The sequence below is a fragment of the Anolis sagrei genome, chromosome 3, assembly GCF_037176765.1.
Source record: "Anolis sagrei isolate rAnoSag1 chromosome 3, rAnoSag1.mat, whole genome shotgun sequence".
Lineage (NCBI taxonomy): Eukaryota > Metazoa > Chordata > Lepidosauria > Squamata > Dactyloidae > Anolis > Anolis sagrei.
The window spans coordinates 228,496,452-228,517,228 of record NC_090023.1 but is presented as its reverse complement, the minus strand read 5'-3'; the positions used below and the strand labels follow the sequence as shown (position 1 = coordinate 228,517,228).

Sequence of the window (20,777 nt, the reverse complement as noted above, 5' to 3'; positions counted from 1 at the left end):
GGCCCCAAAACAATCTTCTAGCCACAAAAACCATAGTTAAGAGCAAATAGTAACGTGTGTTTTAATAGATCGATCCTAGTCTAAACATAGGCATTATGAAACACATGTGCAAACAATCACTGAACTTGAGATGTTAGAAGAGTAAATCCAATAGAGAATTATCCTTTCTAACCACCACCCCCCCAAACTGAATGCCCCGAGTGTGATAGATTTTAATCGTCATCATCATCATCATCATCATCATCATTTCTATTGCAATAGAGTAACACAGACCTATAACCATCCCTAACTGGGATGACTTCATGGATCCTGCTGAAGACACGACAGCACATCGGCCCAGTTTTATGCTGATATTTCCCTTTGGTACATATGGCTCCCATTCTGATGTATTGAAGGGACTATCTGCAGCAGTTATCATCCTGAAGTCCAATCGTTTCCGAAGCTGGCATAACAGTTCCTCAGGTCTGACTTTATGAGCATACTTTGGTCCCACATACTTCACCCTATACTTATTGATTTTCAAGTAGTTTTCCCTTGCTTTCTGCAACCTGGGATGGAGGTTTTGGGATGAACTGTCTTTGTTCCATACTTTGAGGGCATTGTAGAAATCCTTGGTTTTCATCACTAAATTGCTTCTTATCACTTTTGTAGAGAGGTTAATTTTAATGTTTGATGATTTGGTAGACAAAGGGACTTTGTCGGTGCCATTGGCAGCTACTCCTTGGACTATTTCTTCTTTTGAGGTGCCCCATCTCCACATCTTCCACGGCATATGGTCCGATCGCCCGTCTAACCTCAGAGAAAAAATGACACCTCTCCGTGTTTCCTTCCATAAACAAATAGTAAAAACCAAAATACATGCCAGGAGAATGTATACACATTTTCGAAATGAGCTGACATGAACCATAATGTATGATGATGCATCAGGTTGGAGAGATCAACTTCAGTCTGGAAGCTGGACCTGAAAAGAAACATACATAAATAAGAATTTTTTTTTGAAAGGTTGGGGACATCAACAGCATGGTTGGTGCCTTTTAAATGTAGCCACAACTATTATTACGTTTAAGGAAAAACAGGTTCAAACTGAAGGAGTACAGATGTAGGGGCATGGGCTCACCAGCACTCCAAATGCACAAGCTTTGGAGTCCCCTCAAAGTCCCAGGCAGTAATGCAAGGAGGCCACAAGTTAGATTCTTACTACAAAGGTTTTAATTGTGGGCCTTGTAATAAGGTGACAGTAGTGTCCACTGCACAATATTTTTGTTGCAATTTGAAATGGGGTTGCACGGCTTTTTATCACTTTCACAGAAAATTGAAAACACATTCTCATTGGTGTTCAAAGATCAATCATTTCAATGGTCTAACCTACCTATACAGATGTTCATTGGCTCTAACAGACAGGAAGGCACATGTGGGATCTTAACAATGGCCCAACTATAGTCTATTGTTCTCTGGCCATGAACACTCCATTGGAAAGTATCTATAGGTCGGTACTTCAGGCAGTTGGAAAATTAAGGGAGCATTGGGGAGTACTATCTTTATAACTCTGGTCCTTGGCAGCTCTTTCTCTACACATCAGCAGTTTTTACAAACAAAGGCCCTCTGCAAAAGCAGGAACATAAGATTTTCAATCATTGGAAGCATCAATGAAAATCCCTTTTTAAAACTACATCTCCCTCAGAACAAGGTCTGAACTCAAAACATATCACACCCACTTGTCCAGAATATATATATATATATATATATATATATATATATCATTAATATCTTCTAACCAACTCCCCTTATAAATAACCTTTAAAGAACCCGTTTTTACTCTGACAACTCCAAACTGATCGCTTGGAGGTCTGATTACTAGATCCATGGAGGGATCTTGATATAAATGAGAACTGTGGGGCCAATCTGGAGAAGAATATATTTGATACCAAGCTATGGAACATTGAGAATAGATCTTCTGGTTAGGAGAAAGCCAGAGAAAGATCTTGATGGTTGACAGTGATGGAGTTTTGCCAAAAGTGGTGGTTGAACAGAAGAAATTTGAAAAGACAAAATTTATTGGTCTGGCCTCTGAAAGAGAGAACAGTATCTAGGGATAGTACCATCATGCTTTAATTCAAGAGGCTGTTGAAAGTTCTCCCCTTCGTGTCAACTGCCATTGTTGTGCCCTCTGAGGAAGAAAAGAGCAGCCAGCATTTGCTGAGGATGCATCTATACTGTAGAATTACTTCAGTATTACATCACTTTAACTCCTATGTTTCCATAGCACTGAGCCATGGCAGTGAAAGTGATGTCAAGCTGCAATGCAGAAGGTTGGACTTCTGCAATGCATTTTACATTGGGCTAATTCTGTACCAAGTTCGAAAATTCCAATCATTTCAAAACCCAGCAGCCAGACTAGATACAGGAACATCTAGGAGTAAGCATATTGCACCCATATTAAAGTTGCCAATTAGTTTATGTATAAACTAATTGCCACTGGTTGCCAATTAATTTCTATATAAAGTACAGGGTGAGGCAGCATAACTTCCTTTTTTAAAATGCGCACCATTCAGTCAGTTGAAGACGTAGCGGAGCGCTAATGGTCTCGTTCGAGAGGCGGAAGTATAAAGTTTTGTCCTGACACAGTTCAGTCGCCATCATGTGTTGGAACAGTGAGGAGTGTGCTTTTGCCATTGAGGCCTACTTTTCAAGTGGATTTGGAGTGGCCGGCCCGCTCTCCAAATTTAGCCCTTGTGATTTTTTTCTATGGGTTTTTTTTTTTTAAATCCCGTGTTTATGTGAACCGTCCATGGACCCTACAAGATTTGAAGACCAACATCCAGGAAGAAATTGCCAACGTAATGCCTGCTATGCTGGCAAGAGTCATGACATACGCCAGAAATTGGTTTACTCAATGTATGGAGAATGGGGGGACGTCACCTACCTAATTTGATCTTCAAAACGACGTAAAACAAAACTGGTTTAATAGGTATGCGCCTACATTATTAAAAAAAAAATTCTGATTCATAAAATGGGTTTTATTAAGTTTTGAAAAAAGGAAGTTATGCTGCCTCACCCTGTACAAAGTTTTGGTTTTGACTTTTAAAGGTTTTGACTGGTTTGGATCCAGTTTGCCTTCTCCGGTACAACCAACTGCTTAGAATACCGAGGTCCTCTAGAGAACTACTCCTGCCAGCCTGCCAGAACTCTATTAGTGACTGTTACCCAGAGGACTTTTTCATTGGCCGTCCCAAGACTGTGGAATGACCTACTGGAAGAGTTCTGACAGCTGTCGGGATTTAGAACACAACTAAAAACCTCTCTCTTCCAGCAGGCCTAAATTCATGACTTGTGTTTACTGTATTTTAATCTTTATTCTCTGTATTTTAATGGATGTATTTCATAGAAATACTTTTTAATATGTGTATGGTACATTATGTTTTATAATGATGTGCTTTGTTTTCCGCCAAGTCATTTTAATTAATTGTACAATAACAGATCTATGAGCAAACAGAAAACAATCCTTACACAATCAATATATAGTACTGATATTTCTTATCATTTATCATAAAAATTGTTGATAGTCAATCTTCCCAAACTTTTTTTGAAAATACAGTAGAGTTCCGGTTATCTGAGCTCCGCTCATCCGACACTCTGTATTCTCCGATGCCATCATGTGGCCGATTGGAAACATTGAACCCTTTGATATGTGCTCATGAGAGCAAGTGGCTTTCTTTCCCCGTGTGCAAAAACTGGGAGGAGAAAGAAGAGGAAAGTGCCTCTCCAAAGGGAAGGGAGGGAAAATCAAAAGAGAAAGAGGGATGGGAAGGGAAAAAAGAAGTGAGGGAGGAGGGAAAAGGGAAATGCAATGGCTCTCCTTCTCTCTCTCTCTGTACTCTTGGCACACGCCTGCTTTGGAAACTTCTCTCCAACCCAGGCTTGTTTCCAAACTTGGCTGGAAGGTAGTGGGGCGGAGAAGCCTTGTTGCTTTACCTGGTTGGGTGGGCGGAGGACCCTCCCCTTCTTCCTGCACACACACACAGACAAACACACACATCCTCCCTCTCCCCCCCCCCCTTCTCCCTTCTCTTTTCTCCCCCACACTCTCTCTTCTTCTTCCTTCTACTCCTCCTATCTCTTTTACCACTGACAGCCTTGCAGCAACTTGCACTTCTGGCCTTCTTCTCCTCCCCCTCCTCTTCCTCTTCTAACCCAGGCAAGGATAAATAGAGACATAGAATCCTAGAAATGCAAGAGGCTATCCAATCCAGCCCCAATCTGCTAGGCTGGAAGGCACAAGCCATGGCTTCCCAGCAGAGCCACCCAGCTCCAGATGAGATTCTGGAGACAGTTGACCAATATCAGTGTTTAGCAAACTTTGGTTTTCCAGTGTTGCCATTCCTCTATGCTCAATATGGGATTCTAGAGATGGTTAATCTACAGGATTATCAGTGTGCTCCCAACTCTGGTCTTCCAGGTGTTTTGGATTTCAAACATGATGTTTTGATGCTTAATTTGTAAAACTGTAACATACTTTGACGTTTAATAGGCTTTTCCTTAATCCCTCCTTATTATCCAACATTTTTGCTTATCCGACGGTCTGCCGGCCTATTTATGTTGCATAAGTGGGACTCTACTGTAATTCAAAAACAGCTGACAGTTATCTTAAAATCTTTGTATTGATTTTTTTAAGGCAGGATACTTTATCCAATTCTGCCAAACTGAGAAGCTTTGTCAGTCATTCCATCACAGATGAAATTGCACTTTCCTTCCAATAATGAGCAAATAGTATTCGAGCAGCCTTAACGACATCCTTTTTGTCAATTGTGTCAAACACTAATCCCAGTAGAAACGCTTCTGGTTAAAACAGAATGTTTTGTTTCAAAATAATTTTTTTTTTTAACTGCCATCCAGTACGCATAGGCTTTCAAACAAGTCTGCCAAGCATGAAAAAGGGTTCCTTCTTTCCTTTTACACTTCCAGCATTTTTAATTGGTGCCCTTATTAATTTTTGCTAATTTGGTAGAAGTTATGTACCATCTATGAAACATTTTATAGAAGTTTTCTTTCCATTCACTTGTTCTGGTGAATTTAAGACCTTTCTCTCACATCTTCTTCCTTGTAGCTAAACTTATATTATGTCCCACATCTTTTGCCCAACTCAGCATGCAAACTTTTATTTGCTCTTCTCCTGTTTCATAGGTGCTTGCGAATTTATTCCTCTCAGGCCATAAAATCTGTTCTAAATCTGTTTGTTCCTTTTCAGATTCATGTTCTTGTAAGTCCTCTGTAACGATGTGTTTTTAACTGTGTTGTGCCTTGCCTCGAGGCACAAGGAGAGGCAGGTAAGAAATAAAACAACAACAATTCTGCAGTGTAGATGCATGTTGTAGGTTTTTCGGGCTGTATGGCCATATTCCAGAAGCATTCTCTCCTGACATTTCACCTGCATCTATGACAGGCATCCTCAGAGGTTGTGACAACCTACAACAACCAAACATTACTAACAATGATTCTATAAAGATGTTATTTTTTTTTAAAAAAAACTATATTTGAACAAGTGCTGACCCATCACCGAACTACAAATCCTACAATTCCATAGCATTGAGCCATGATAAAGTGGGGTCAAATTGAATTAATTCTATACTGTAGACCAGGGGTCCACACACTTTTTAAGCAGAGGGCCAGGTCACAGTCCCCCAAACTGTTGGAGGGCCGGATTATAATTTGAAAAAAACATGAATGAATTCCTATGCACTCTGCACATTTCTTATTTGTAGTGCTAAAACACTTTAAAACAATACAATAATTAAAAATATCTATTTTAACAAATATAAACTTATTAGTATTTCAATGGGAAGTGTGGGCCTGTTTTTGGCTGATGAGATAGGATTGTTATTGTTGTTGAGTACTTTCAAGTCATTTCAGACTTAGGTTGACGCTGAGCGAGGGCCGGGTAAATGATCTTGGAGGGCCATATCCGGCCCCCGGGCCTTAGTTTGAGGACCCTTGCTGTAGACACATCCTTGGAATCAAATTAGTATTTAATTGCTCAAAATACTCATTATGTCCAGATATATAATGTGTACTAAAATTATCCTTCTCCTGGCAGTACTTGTACCTCTGGTTAAAGTAAAGCGGCTGTAAAATGTCACAGTTACCAATGGATCAGTCCCTAATATCATTGGACAACTATTTCCACAATTCCTAGCCAATATGAGAGGTGATTAGGGATGATGGTAGATGAAGCTAAAAACATCTTCATATCTAAGGCTGGGACTCACTATTACAGTCTATGAAAGTGATGCTACAGCAGAATTATGTCTCTTTAGGTCCATATACCTAATAAGCAGGTGAAGCTGAAGTGTGCCAAACTTTTTCTTTATTGTATATACATCTTTGATTTCACCTCAAATGGCTTTTGATGAAACCACCCCCTAGCTCCAAAAAAGGATTACAATCCTTTTATAGTGGTGTTATAAGCATTGGTTGTCCCAATTTCCGATCTCTTGTGTTCTCATTCAGGTTGTCATCCAGTTACCTTTGGACTCACTTCATATTTTATGAAATCACCTTTTCCACCACTTTATTTTTAGTTATGATCCATGGCAAGTGCAGGAAGCAAGTCAACTAAGCCACTTCGCCTATGTTTTGATTAGTGATGACATTGCCTCAAATAGTACTAGTGAGCTGGAATAATAATGAGCAGAGCAAGGATTTCCATGTAAACCATGCCATCAAATAATGTACTGTCTACTAAGGAGCCTGAGCTTGTGATTAGCTTGGCATCTGCCAAGGAAGCGCCAACTGAAGATACGAAGGTGACCAAGACATCTCTTTTAGCCATCTGAAATAGAGATGGCTCAAGTTTCTCCTCTATAGAAAGAACAAAAGTGCATGGATAGACACCTCCCAGCCCAGCCTTCTGGAATTTTGCACTTTCCCTTGGCTCTATTTAGGAACTACAGCATATACTCTGAGCCCTCTGAACTCAGCATCTATTATTGTTCAGCCATGATATAGTTTTTATAATGTTTGCTTTGTGATTGAGATATGGAGACTAGGACGCGGAACAATGGCTTCAAACTACAAGAGAGGAGATTCCATCTGAACATGAGGAAGAACTTCCTGACTGTGAGAGCCGTTCAGCAGTGGAACTCTCTGCCCCGGAGTGTGGTGGAGGCTCCTTCTTTGGAAGCTTTTAAACAGAGGCTGGATGGCCATCTGTCAGGGGTGATTTGAATGCAATATTCCTGCTTCTTGGCAGGGGGTTGGACTGGATGGCCCATGAGGTCTCTTCCAACTCTTTGATTCTATGATTCTATGTTTTCCTGATGTGTTGTTGTTGATTTGATTTTGTTTGTTTTAATCTGTATTTCTCGGGATTGTCCCTATGTAAGCCACCTCAAGTCCCTTTATGCAGGGCATAAAAATAAAATTATTATTATTATTATTATTATTAATCATCAAGAATATAAAAATCACTGCAGTATTCTTGTGAAGAAGCTAAAACAAATACCTCACAGACACACCCTACCAAGCCTCCAGGATGCCAAATTAGGAAGAAAAAATGAACCTTAAAATGCAAGGGGGGGGGGGGGGGGAATAGGATTTTAAAAGGCGAAGTCTGATAAAAGCTGAAAAGAGTTGAGATTGTACTTCTCTTAATATAGCGGGGGGGGGGGGGATTTCATAAGTTTTGACTCATTTTTTACCTATGGCCTACATATATATGGCTGTCAACTAGGTGTCACCCATCTTACATTTGTGCATCTAATTTTTCCAATGTAATGTAATGTTGCTGTTGCTGTGTGTCTTCAAGTCATTTCTGACTTATGGGGACCTCAAGGCAAGCTAATAATGGGGGTTTCTTTGCAGAATTTATTCGGAGGAGTATTGTTTTTGTGAAGCTGAAAGATCACTCAAAGGGTTCCATGACCAAGTGGGGATTTGAACCTAGGTCTCTAGAGTCATAGACCAACACTTAAACCAATGCACCATGCTGGCTACTACCATTTTACTACCTTCTTCTTATTGGTATTGTTTGGCATTGTGCCTTCCATATATCACTTCTATGAAATTCCCATCCATTGTGAACTGCCTTCTATTTCAGTATCATTAGATATGCAGATGACACCACTCTGATGGCCGAAAGCGAGGAGGAGCTGAGGAGCCTTCTAATCAAGGTGAAAGAAGAAAGCGCAAAAGCCGGGTTGCAGCTAAACGTCAAAAAAACCAAGATTATGGCAACAAGAATGATTGACAACTGGAAAATAGAGGGAGAAACCATGGAGGCCGTGACAGACTTTGTATTTCTAGGTGCAAAGATTACTGCAGATGCAGACTGTGGCCAGGAAATCAGAAGACGCTTACTTCTTGGGAGGAGAGCAATGTCCAATCTCGATAAAATAGTAAAGAGTAGAGACATCAAACTGGCAACAAAGATCCGCCTAGTCAAAGCCATGGTATTCCCTGTAGTCACCTACGGATGTGAGAGCTGGACCTTAGGGAAGGCTGAGCGAAGGAAGATCGATGCTTTTGAGCTGTGGTGTTGGAGGAAAGTTCTGAGAGTGCCTTGGACTGCGAGAAGATCCAACCAGTCCATCCTCCAGGAAATAAAGCCCGACTGCTCACTGGAGGGAAAGATACTAGAGACAAAGCTGAAGTACTTTGGTCACATCATGAGGAGACAGGAAAGCCTAGAGAAGACAATTATGCTGGGGAAAGTGGAAGGCAAAAGGAAGAGGGGCCGACCAAGGACAAGATGGATGGATGGCATCCTTGAAGTGACTGGACTGACCTTGAGGGAGCTGGGGGTGGTAACGGCCGACAGGGAGCTCTGGCGTGGGCTGGTCCATGAGGTCACGAGGAGTCGGAGACGACTGAACGAATGAACAACAACAAGCTAGTACATGGGAATAACCTCCAATGACTTCCAATGGCATTTAATCTCAGCTGAATTTGTAGAGGACTGCAAACATCACACCCCTATAAACTTCATCTACAGAGGTTGGAATACTCACTTTGTTGTACTACAACTTCCAGAATCTCCTAGTCCGCATGACTACCGTCTGTGCCAGGTAGAATATTTTGGAAATTGCAGTAGTAAATTATCCCAGTAATATTTATTTTTTAAAAATCCAAGGCTTTCTAAATTTATTTTGACTGTATTATACTATGAATCATACTGGAAATAGTTTACAAGATGCTATAATAAGAGTAGTCTAGACTAGCGAGCAAATATGACCACCTCAGGGCCCATGGGGATTTCCATTCCCACTTTTGTGGTTTCTGAAAGTCCACATAAATAGTTCGACACTACCTGTGACCAGCTATATGATGGAGAGGACACTCAGAATGAAAAGGCCTGAGAGCAGAAGAGGAAATTAGATGACTAAATCAACACAGGTAAAATGGAAAAGGTTCCCCTAAAGATACAGAACAAATCAGTTCCATTTGGGAACTTACATATCAGTACAACCCCTCCATGCAAAACACATACTGGAATGTTTTTTTGAAATCAAACTAGAGACATTTTGCATAAAGATCAACAAGGATGCAAAGGTTTTTGTTTTTCAAACTGCAATTTGTTTATCTAATGTATAACATATAATTCTATATTGATATGCAACCAAGGCACTTTAAACGTATTTCCTTAAAAACAGCAAATATTTACTAATGCACAAAAACGTAATGTACCAAAACCAAGGAAATTGTTATAGTTGGGGATGACAGAATGTAAACCTGAGTCAACTACTGTTGCGTGATTTGGAAAAAATCAGCAAGGCTTTCTGACTTCAAACTTTCTGAGAATAGCAACAACAACCCCCACTTCTAAATTAAGATTTTGGAATCCCTAATCTGTATTTAAAGATATGCTTTGCAGTTGTAATTATTCTGGTGTAAGGATCATAGGATACAGTAAATAATTCTACGCTCTGAAAAACTGTTTTTGTACCACTGACTATTTTGCATGTTAATCTAGTTGATAGAGCTTCCATTACTAATAAAATTGGCAGTTTCAATGTTAAAATGAGCAACGCATGGGTAAAATTAATCTTGAGAATCTAGTAATTATTCTTAATAATAATAATAATAATAATACAACTTCATTTATACTCTGCCACCATCTCCTCGAAGAGACTCGGGGCATCAAACAAAAAGCACACTATAGTGTTGCAACAAAACACAAATACATTTACATAAACAACATATGTTTGCAGGAAAATATATATTTACATAAAACATCATACTAATATAAACCCTACCCACTTAACCTGTAATGAAAGCAGTATTTTCCTTCTGCAGGAAGAGGCTGGAGGGGTGAAGTAGCCCTGCTTTTCATCTTTTCCATTCATCGACTGCTAAACACCCTGAAGAGTTTTTAGTAAGGCCTCTGCAAGACACTTTGCAAAGTCTGAAGACACTGCATGTATTGAGTTACCTTTGGGATGCACTTGCTGACCTTACTAAGTTCTTCCATCAGGACTGAAACTACCATAATAACCCCTCACCTCTCTTTACATTAACTATGCATCTCAATATTTGATGCCCTTCCAATCCTAACTCAGAGTTTTGAGTGTGTTTTTATATCATGGGCATGAGGTTTATAGTGATGTAATGCTGTAGTCCTCTACAAACTCAGTTGGAATTGAATTTTCCTGAGTTTTCTAGTACTATCCACAGCTGTGTAACTAACACAGGGTTCCATGTTGACACAACAAAAACCCAATATTGTTGGATTCTTGAAAGCTATGCAAGTAGAGAGTATGTTCTGTTAAACTGTATGAAAGCTTCTAATATGCCCTGGAGCAGTGGTTCTCAACCTGTGGATCTCCAGGTGTTTTGGCCTACAACTCCCAGAAATCCCAGCCAGTTTACCAGCTATTAGGATTTCTGGGAGTTGAAGGCCAAAACATCTGGGGATCCACAGGTTGAGAACCACTGCTAGAGGAAGACTGAAGCTGGATCTACACTGATCCCAGATTATTTGCTTTGAATTTGATTCTATGAGTCTATCCTGCAGATAATCTGGGCTCAGATCCTGGGATATAGGGCAGTGTGGATCCAACCCATTTTTCTCTTATTTTGAGACCACTTCAGCTAAGTGAAGGACAAGGTTCACACCAGAAGGCTGTGCACCAATAAACTTAGTGGACAACTATAAAACTAATGAACAAAATGCATATGATCAGCATGCATGAAGGAACTACTTACAAAGTTAACATCACTGATCTTCATGATATAGGACTGACAAATGGATTTTTCTTAAATCTCACTACAGTATGGCAAACTGAACTACAATCAAGAAGCATGATGAATACTTGAATACACTTTGAAGTGATGTGTGTGTGTGTGTGTGTGTGTATGTATATGTATATGTAGTTCTGCATTTTTAAAAAATATGGCAAAAAGAGGCACAGTAATTTATTATTGCGATTAATTTGACTCTGGCGACTGTAGATTGGCATATTTTCGCAGGCAGTGGTATCCAGGTCCTTGTTCCAAAATATGCTGTTACTAAGAAAATCATCCCTAGTGCTCTCCTGCCTTTCCCAGAATAATAAATATGCTAACAAGGATGAAGTCCTTAGAAGACTAACCATTCATTTTGTCAAACTATTATGCGAGAAATAAGCACAGTACCATCCTTCAGGGTGTTTAGCCAACAAAGTCATGTGTATGACTAACAATATGTGAGCAATGTTAGGAAAAACTGCAGAATGGTAATTTGAGAGTTCCTCATTTGTTTTGAAGACATCTTTAGTCTACTACCTTCATGGAACAGAGATTAATGGCAATAGAAAACAATGCCAAAATCTAGAATGTAAATGCAGCTATGACTAGACAAAAAAGCATAGCACATCCTGTATGAATTAATAGGTAACAGCAATAACAGAAGTTTATACCCATTCAACATTTGGTTGAATGGAGCCAGAGTGGTGCAGTGGGTTAAACCCCTGTGCTGGCAGGACTGAAGACCGACAGGTCGCAGGTTCAAATCCGGGGAGAGGCAGATGAGCTCCCTCTATCAGCTCCAGCTCCTCATACGGAGACATGAGAGAAGCCTCCCAAAAGGATGATAAAAATATCAAATCATCCGGGCGTCCCCTGGGCAACGTCCTTGCAGACGGCCAATTCTCTCATACCAGAAGCGACTTGCAGTTTCTCAAGTCGCTCCTGACACGACAAAAACAAACCAACCCCCCCCCCAAAAAAACCCCACATTTGGTTTAATTTCATGTATATATGAAGACAGAGAGAAAGCAGGCATTTCTTAAAAATCAACTCATCAGTACCAAGAAAGCCCAACTTTATGTCTATATTGCATAGTATGGTTTGATATTTTAAATAAAATATTGAATTAAACTAAACTAAACTAAAGTACACTCTTAAAATTGCTTACCGGTTGCTCTATGTGAAACTTCTCTCTCATGGGCCAACCAAGCACTCAGTTTCACTAGAAGTGTTGGAAGACATGCAATCTCTAATCTACACAGCAATCTCTGGTATTCTGAGATATACAAAGCTCTCTACGCTTCAGAAAGTGTTTGCCCTTCTGCTAATTTGCAACAGTGCTACACATCCACTTTTCACAGATTGGATATCTTTTCATGATTGCTGTTTGGTTTTCATTATCAACACAGCTGTTCTAAAATTGTTCTAGTATTAATAAGGGAAGATTTGTAAGATAGCTACTGGGTTTCATACTGACACCTGGCCCGTGGGTAGTAGGACAGCCTATAGAAAAAAAGTTGTAATGAATAGGCACTGTACATTCTGAAAATTTGTAAATAAGACTGATCTGTTATAGGCAATTCCAAGATAAAGTTGCACAAAGCCATGAGAGAAATTGCAGCCTTCAAACACAACAGCAATGAATACTAAACAAAACATCAATCTACATGAGCACCTAAATGCGGGGCTGCTGTAGAGCACTGTGGCTTCGGACTAGCTCCGTATTGGGGTGGCGGAGGCAGCATGTTTACCAGCTCTGCTCCCAAATTCTGGCACTGGTGGGAGCAGAGTCTAGACCTGGGGGTCAGGACCCCTGAGGGTGTCAGAGGGGTCACCAAGGACCATGAGACAACACAGTATTTTCTGTTGGTTATGGGGTTCTATGTGGTAAGTTTGGTCCAATTCTATCATTGGTGGGGTTCAGAATGCTCTTTGATCATTAGGTGAATGATAAATCCCAGCAACATCCACTCCCAAATGTCAAGGTCTATTTTCCCCAAACTCCACCAGTGTTCACATTTGGGCATACTGAGTATTCATGCCAACTTTGGTCCAGATTCATAACTGTTGGAGTCCACAGTGCTCTCTGGATGTAGGTGAACTACAACTCCAAAACTCAAGGTCAATGCCCCCCAAACCCTTCCAGTATTTTCTCTTGGTCATAGGAGTTCTGTTTGCCAAGTTTGCTTCAATTCCATTGCTGATGGAGTTCAGAATGCTCTTTGATTGTAGGTGAACTATAAATCGCAGCAAATACAACCCCTAAATGACAAGATCAATCCCCCTCAAACCCCACCACTATTCAAATATTGGCATATTGGATATTTGTGCCAAATTCGGTCCAGTGAATGAAAATACACCTTGCATATCATATATTTACATTATGATTCATAACAGTAGCAAACTTACAGTTATGAAGTAGCAACGAAAATAATTTTATGATTGGGGGTCACCACAATATGAGGGGTTGTGGCATTAGAAATGCTGAGAACCACTGGTCTAGACTATCTTGTCAATCTGTCATCCTTACCTTTGCTATAGTTTATCTCAACTAAAGTGGATTCACTGAATCAACTGAACTACCTAAGTATTGTATTTCCAAATCCCTATAGATTAAGTGGATCTACATTAGTTGAGGTTTTTGTATTTAGGGGTGGAAACGGTGTATTACTCCAGATGCTGCTGAACTGCAGTTCTCACCACCTCCTGGTAGAATTGATAATGAGGAGGAATGTTGGGAGTTGTAGTCCAAAAGCATTTGCTGGGTCACACTTCTGATTTGGTCTTAAGAGATCTGGAAGACAAGAACCCTGCTCCCTTCAAAATGTAACCTTATTGGTTTTGAATGATTACTCTCATATCTCTGAATTTCAAGTTATGCCACGCCAATCCATTCATATTTGGTTTTCTTTGTTGTGATTCTACAACTGGACAACTGATGCAAAGAAATAGTTTGCCATGGAGCTTTTGCTCAGAGTGGCATAAAAACAAAACAGCTCTGAAATAGCTCAGTTAAAGTAAGCAGTTCTAACTACTATATATACACTAAATTTAAATACATAGAAAGGAAGGGTCATTCGTGTTTCTAAATATAAATCCCAAAGCTTGTTCTGTGACTTACCATCTTGACAACGATTTATCTGTTTTGCTCTAAGTAGAAGAAAATGTTCCATGGAATTTGCATAAAATCGAGAAAGGAGTTGAGCAAAGAACAGGTGCCAGGAGAGAGGTGACTGACAAACTGTCACAGCTGAATGGCAGCAGCTCAAGAAAAGAGAAGCAGCAGGAAACGCTCATGAAAAACAACCCACTGCTGCACAAACCTAGGAAAGGATAAGAAACCCCACAGAAGCCCTGGCACAATTTGCAGTCACTCGTCTCCTTGCCTTGTTACCTTATTGTCTATGATTTCTTTGGCAAAGGAAATATTTTCAATGAAAGAGTTCAGACCCAACTTACTAGCCTTTATTCATGTGAATGTCCCCCCAAAATAAAGGGTTGTCAGCTAAACACACCTGCGCTTGCAGTGCACCTGCATCAGCAAGATGACATTTCAAGCATCATTGTGGATCTTTTTTCTAATGCTCAATTGCTTCACGACATATCCAAACTCCTTTGTAGAAAAGCTAACAATAGTGCTTTCTGGGTGTGCCTAGACTGTTATGTCACTCAGCCATGTCAGGCAGTGAGGCATACTTCCTGCATGGTATGATTTTGACTATTTCTTTCTGTACTGGATGGAACCAAGTAATAGCGTCCTGCACTGCTTGTAAGGTCAGGATCTCTGTTTACAAGTAAGAAAATAGCAATAAAAACCACCTCTCCCTCATATGTGAAAAACAGGTTACACTTCCCCCAGTCCCCAAATATGTGACGTGTCAGCACTGAGTACCATGGCATGAAAACCACTTCCCCACTCTGGTAACATGAAAGGAGGAGAAAAGATTTTAAGTACAGTATAATGCTGGAGTGTAAGCTTTTAGAATCACAGAACTGTTGCAGACGCCAAGTGCCATACAGTCCTGCCATGAAATAACAATAATCAAAGCATTCCTGACAGGTGGCCACTCACTCTCTGTTTAAAAAGCTAAGAGAAGGAGACTCCATTACACTTCAAAGCAGTATATTCCACTATCAAAAAGCTCTGACAGTCTTGAGGGCTTCTTTAATGTTTAGGTGGTATCTCTTTTCCTGCAGTTTGATTCCACTGCTCTGTGTCCAAGTTTCCAGAGCAGCAGCATACAAGCTTCCTCCTTCCTCAATCTGACAGTCTTCCAAATATTTAAACATGGGTATCATGTCCCCACTGTACCTTCTTTTCTCTAGACGAAACATACCCAGCTCCCTTAAGCCACTCCTCATACGGCTTGCTCTCCAAACCTTTGATCCTTTTGGTTGCCCTTCTCTGGACACTTTCAAACTTGTCAATATCCCTCTTAAATTGCGGTACCAAGAACAAGACATAGTCTTCCAGGTGAGGTCTGACCGAATGGAGAACAGAATGATAAGTTTCTAACTATCTTTTTTATTGTCAACACAAAGCATGCACTTACAAACCCAGTCTGGATCTACACTGCCCTATATCCCAGATTATTTGGCAGTGTAGACTCAGGGCCCTTCCAGACAGACCCTATATCCCAGGACATGATCCCAGGTTTTCTGCTTTAAACTGGATTATATGAGTCCACACTGCCAGATAATCTGGGATAAAAAGAAAGCCTAGGATATAGGGCCTGTCTGGAAGGGCCGTTATATAATCCAGTTCAAAGTAGATAATCTGAGATCAGATCATGGGATATAGGGCAGTATAGATCCAGCCTCAGATGCACAATTCACAATTACTAGCTGGTAAAACAGCAGCGTATTTCCAAACATAGCACATGGGCTGGATTTTGTGTTTAATCATATTTAAAACAATTGGACTTTCTTAGTCACATCTAACTTCCCATTGATTCCGGCAAGTCTCTGGCAACCCCTTGAAAATATTGCAATAATGCTCTTTGCTTGATTGAGGCGTTGGGAAGTAGTTTGGTGAGACACCAGCACTCTTTGGCTGGAAGTACCAAAGGCCTTGTAAAATTACAACTTCCATGACTGAGCCATGGCAATAAAAGTGGTGCCAAACTGCCTCCATTCTACTGTGTAGATGCACCCTAAGAGACAGAAAAAAACTGAATTTGTACTTTATACAGTGGGGTGGGCAGCTGTGATCGGTCCTGGAACTAATTCTCTAACGTATTGTCGAAGGCTTTCATGGCCGGGATCACTGGGTTGTTGTAGGTTTTTCCGGGCTATATGGCCATGTTTGCCTCCAGAACATGGCCATATAGCCCGGAAAAACCTACAACAACCCAGTAATTTTCTATTCCTTGAGCAGCACTGTTTGTAAAAATGTCCCCAAAAGAAAAAAAAAATCTAGAAGAAGTCAGAGGTTCAATGAAGATACAGTAGAGTCTTGCTTTGCTCATCCAACGTTCTGCATTACCCAACACAGTCTGCCTCCTCCTGTGTCAATACATTGCAATGTTTTTGTGCTAAATTCATAAATACAGTAATTACTACATAACGCTACCATGTATTGAACTGATTTTTCTGTCGATTTGTTGTAAAACATGTTTTGGTGCTTAATTTGTAAAATCATAGTGTAATATGACATTTAATAGGCTTTTCCTTAATCCTTCCTTGTTATTAACATTTTCGCTTATCCAATGTCCTGCCGGCCCATTTATGTTGGATAAGCAAGACTCTACTGTAGTAAAAGCAATGGTATTTGCTCTAGTAACCTATGGATGCGAGAGCTGGTCCATAAGGAAGGCTAAGTGAAGGAAGATAAATGCTTTGAACTGTGGTATTGGAGGAAAATTCTTCCTGCAAAAAGATCAAACCAGTCCATACTCCAGGAAATAATGCCCGACTGCTCACCGGAGGGAAGGATATTAGAGGCAAAGATGGAGTTCTTTGGCCACATAATGAGAAGACAGGAAAGCTTGAGAAGATAATGATGCTGAGGAAAATGGAAGGAAAAAGGAAGAGGGGCTGAGCAAGGGAAAGGTGGATGGATGATATCCTTGAAGTGACTGGCTTGACCTTGAAGGAGATGGGGGTGGCGACGGCTGACAGGGAGGTCTGGCATTGGCTGGTCCATGAGGTCACGAAGAGTCGGAAGCGACTGAACAAATAAACAACAAAAGTTTCATTTATGGTTTTGTGTAAAATGTATTTTTGATGTTTACCAGTACTGAAAAACCTTCAGGATTGGCAATTCTCTCTTTTTGCGTCCCAGTGAAAGGGGAAACTTAGGAGTCTAAAAGAATTCAGGGGTAAACATCTCCGAGGATCACTTGAGAGCTTGCTGTTTTATATAAAGTAACTCCATGATGAGCAGACCAATACAATCTAGCTGTCTTATTCTGTATAGAAGTATTATTTCCTGTGCAGAAAATGCTGGTTCCGGCATAGAAAAAAAAATCTGGATTTTATTTTTTAAAATAACAATTTTAGAGTAAAATCCCATCTGTGTAGATTCTTGTTAGCCCAGAATTGTCCTCGTAAGGGTTTCCTACTTGAAAAACAGGTTTTCCCACCATTTTTCAATTTCTTCTAAAAATATTCTTTTTATTCCTAGTGAAAAAGGGCTTGTTGGACATCAGCACATTCCAATAGACACAGTCTATTTATTGCCAGAGGGCAGAACAGGAAAAGGCTGCAGTAAAGATGTAGCTTTATAAAACTGATGAAGTCAACTTCACTGTTTTGAGAGAAACAAGAGGTACGTAGGCAAATGTATTAGAGTATGCCACTGCACACAGGAGTGACCATTTCCTAGGCAACACTAGATTCTCTGGAAATAAAACCGGAGATATAACTAACTAAGCTTACAGAAAGGTCAAAGCAACACCAGCAAGCACATGCATTTATGGCTTCCAGGTACGTGCTCCGCTTGAATTCAGGTTAGTTTACCTATCGGTCACATGAACTTTTGTGTAGCTTTTAATGCATGTGAGTCTTACACTTTTCAGAACTAAGAAACTAAAACTTTGACCAGCTCTCTGTCCTATACAGTAAGGATACCTTTATAGTAGGGATGGAGAACTGGTGGCTCTGGAGAACTTCTATTCTGCTGTACTTTTGACCCAAGTGTCTGAGGCTGATGGAATTACAGTCTTAACAAGAGCAGGAGGGCCACAACTCCCCAGCCTGCTTCAATCAAATTAGGTACCGTAAATTCCGGGGTACTAGACTAATTTTAATGCCTGGTAAATCTTATTAAAAGTTAGGGGTGGTCTAGTACGCCGGGTATAAATTAAAATAATAAGTTAAAATAAAAATAAATTCGCCCTTAGTGGCGTGGCTTGAGGAGGGAGGGAGGAGGAGGAGCTTGGAGGGAGGGAGGGCATGGGGAGGAGGAGTGGCAGGCCACATTGTCACGGAGACCGGCTGGGGGTGATGGCTTGGTGGGCTTTCCCTTTCCCTCCATTCAAGGACCTCCTCTGCCCAAGGAAGCATCTCTGGATGCTGACTCCAAGCAGTGCTGGGCGACGGCGTTCCTTGGATGTGCTCCCAGAAGCATGCTGGAAGCAGTAGGAGTCAGGGAACTACTGCTCCCACCATGCCTCTGGGAGCACATCCAAGGCACGCCGTCGCCCAGCGCTGCTAGGAGTCGGTGTCCGGGGGCACTTCCTTGGGCCTAGGCAAGCCCAGTAACCTTCAGAGGAGGCAAGCAGCAAGGGCAAGGAGGTCCTTGAACGGTGAGCTGCAGGGGCCACGGGGGCATAGTCTTCGAAGAGGGGGGTAGTCTTAAATGCCGAATATATCCCTAACTCTGTATATTATCATCAAAAGTTGGGCGTCGCCTTATACCCCCCGTCGCCTTGTATTCCGGAATATACGGTACGTGAAGGTTTCCCCTGTCCGACTCTAGAGGTTTGTGCTCATCTCCATTTCTAAGCCAAAGAGCCAGTATTGTCCGTGGACACCACATGTAACCGGCACGACTGCATGGAGCGCCGTTACCTTCCCACCAGAGCGGTATTTATTGATCTACTCATAATAATATAATAACTTTATTTTTGTACCCCACCTCCATCTAGTTAAAAAATAGCACAACAGATTTTATAAAAACAATTTTAGAAATATAAAAACAACCATACATAATACAATATATATAAAAAGTCTAACAATTGTCAGTGGTCTGAGTAGTGCAAAATTCTGAGCTCACATTGGCATGTTTTTTAACTACTAGGTTAGCAGAAGCTGGGGCTAACAGCAAGAGCTCACCCCGCTCCTTCGATTCGAACTGTGCCACTGGGGCCCAATAAAATTATAGTTCAATTAAACTGAATACTTTTGCAGTTATGGCCTCCTCACTTCAAACAATATTGCATACTTCGGCTGCATCGACACTGCCATATAATACAGTTTCAGACTGTATTGTATGGCAGTATAGATACAGCCTTATAAAAGGTGCAGAAAGGAACAAATAATATGATGAAACACCAGGACCAACTCCTCTATAAAGATCAGACTAACCTTTTTAGCATAGCAAGAAGGGTAATATGAAGGGTAAGATGTTATATATGTACTGTATAAAGTAAAGATATGGCTATGGGACCAAGCCTTTGGGCAGTAAAGTAAAGCAGTACAAGAAATAAATAGGTCATAAGTGCAATTGACAATAGCAACGGCTTCAGATTACGATTCTGGATTTAATGCTATATTAAGATGTTTTTAATTCTATATTTTAATTTTAAATGTCTGTTTATGTTGTATGTTTAATATAATTTTAAGGTTTAATTTATAGTTACATGTTATCGTTTTAGATATCCTTTGATTTGTATATATGTTGGCATTGAATTTTGCCATTACTTGTTGTACACTGCTTTGAGTCCCGCCAGGGGTGAGAAAAGTGGTATATAAATGCAGTAAATAAATAAAAAAATATAAAATTAGGAAAAATGTGGAAAAAAGAAGCAATGAAGAGAGATTTAGGACAGATATAAGACATTCTATGGCATTAAACCTGCATAGTTTTAATAGCAATCCCACATTTTATCCATTCATCCAATAACAACAAAAATCTCAAAACAAAATTAGGAAAAGAATGGATTTTGTGATTTTGGGTTACTTTTGTTTGTGATACAAAAACAAAGTCCCATGCCATTGTCTCCCTCCAAAACATGTAAAGAAAAAAGGAGCAGAGACATTATCTGGCTATAAGTATATTAACCCTGTTTGGAGCCAAATTAGAAATAAAAACAATAGAAATAATAATAATAATAATAAACAACTTTATTTATAGACTGCCCTATCTCCCCAAAGGGACTCAATACTGTTTCCTACAAATATGGCAAACATTCAATGACCAAAGATAAACCATACAAACAGTTTACATCAGGACAAAACAATTAGACAACTCGGATTAAAACATTATTCTAACCTTCAATGTAAATATGCTTACATATCCTTCCAATAACAATAGAGTAAAATAATAAATATAATAATAATAGAGTAAAATAATGGAAATGTAATAATAACAGCAATAATAGAGTAAAATAATAAAT

The 20,777-nt window shown here is 40.1% G+C and overlaps 1 protein-coding gene across 5 annotated transcripts in view; it reads right to left on the bottom strand.

Annotated features, from left to right (window-relative positions):
- Window positions 1-20,777, bottom strand: part of ST6GAL1 (ST6 beta-galactoside alpha-2,6-sialyltransferase 1) — a 95,614-nt gene that overhangs the window by 25,249 nt on the left and 49,588 nt on the right. For 2 of the 5 annotated variants that reach the window (XM_060767935.2, XM_067465945.1), the window contains exon 2: window positions 274-961. In XM_060767935.2, coding sequence (XP_060623918.2) covers window positions 274-907 — 634 coding nt within the window. In that variant the 5' untranslated portion in view covers window positions 908-961. Of the gene's footprint in view, window positions 1-273; window positions 962-10,256; window positions 10,310-12,385; window positions 12,516-14,338; window positions 14,424-20,777 lie in introns of those variants that run through there. The other 3 variants (XM_067465946.1, XM_067465944.1, XM_067465947.1) reach the window with 3 other exon arrangements.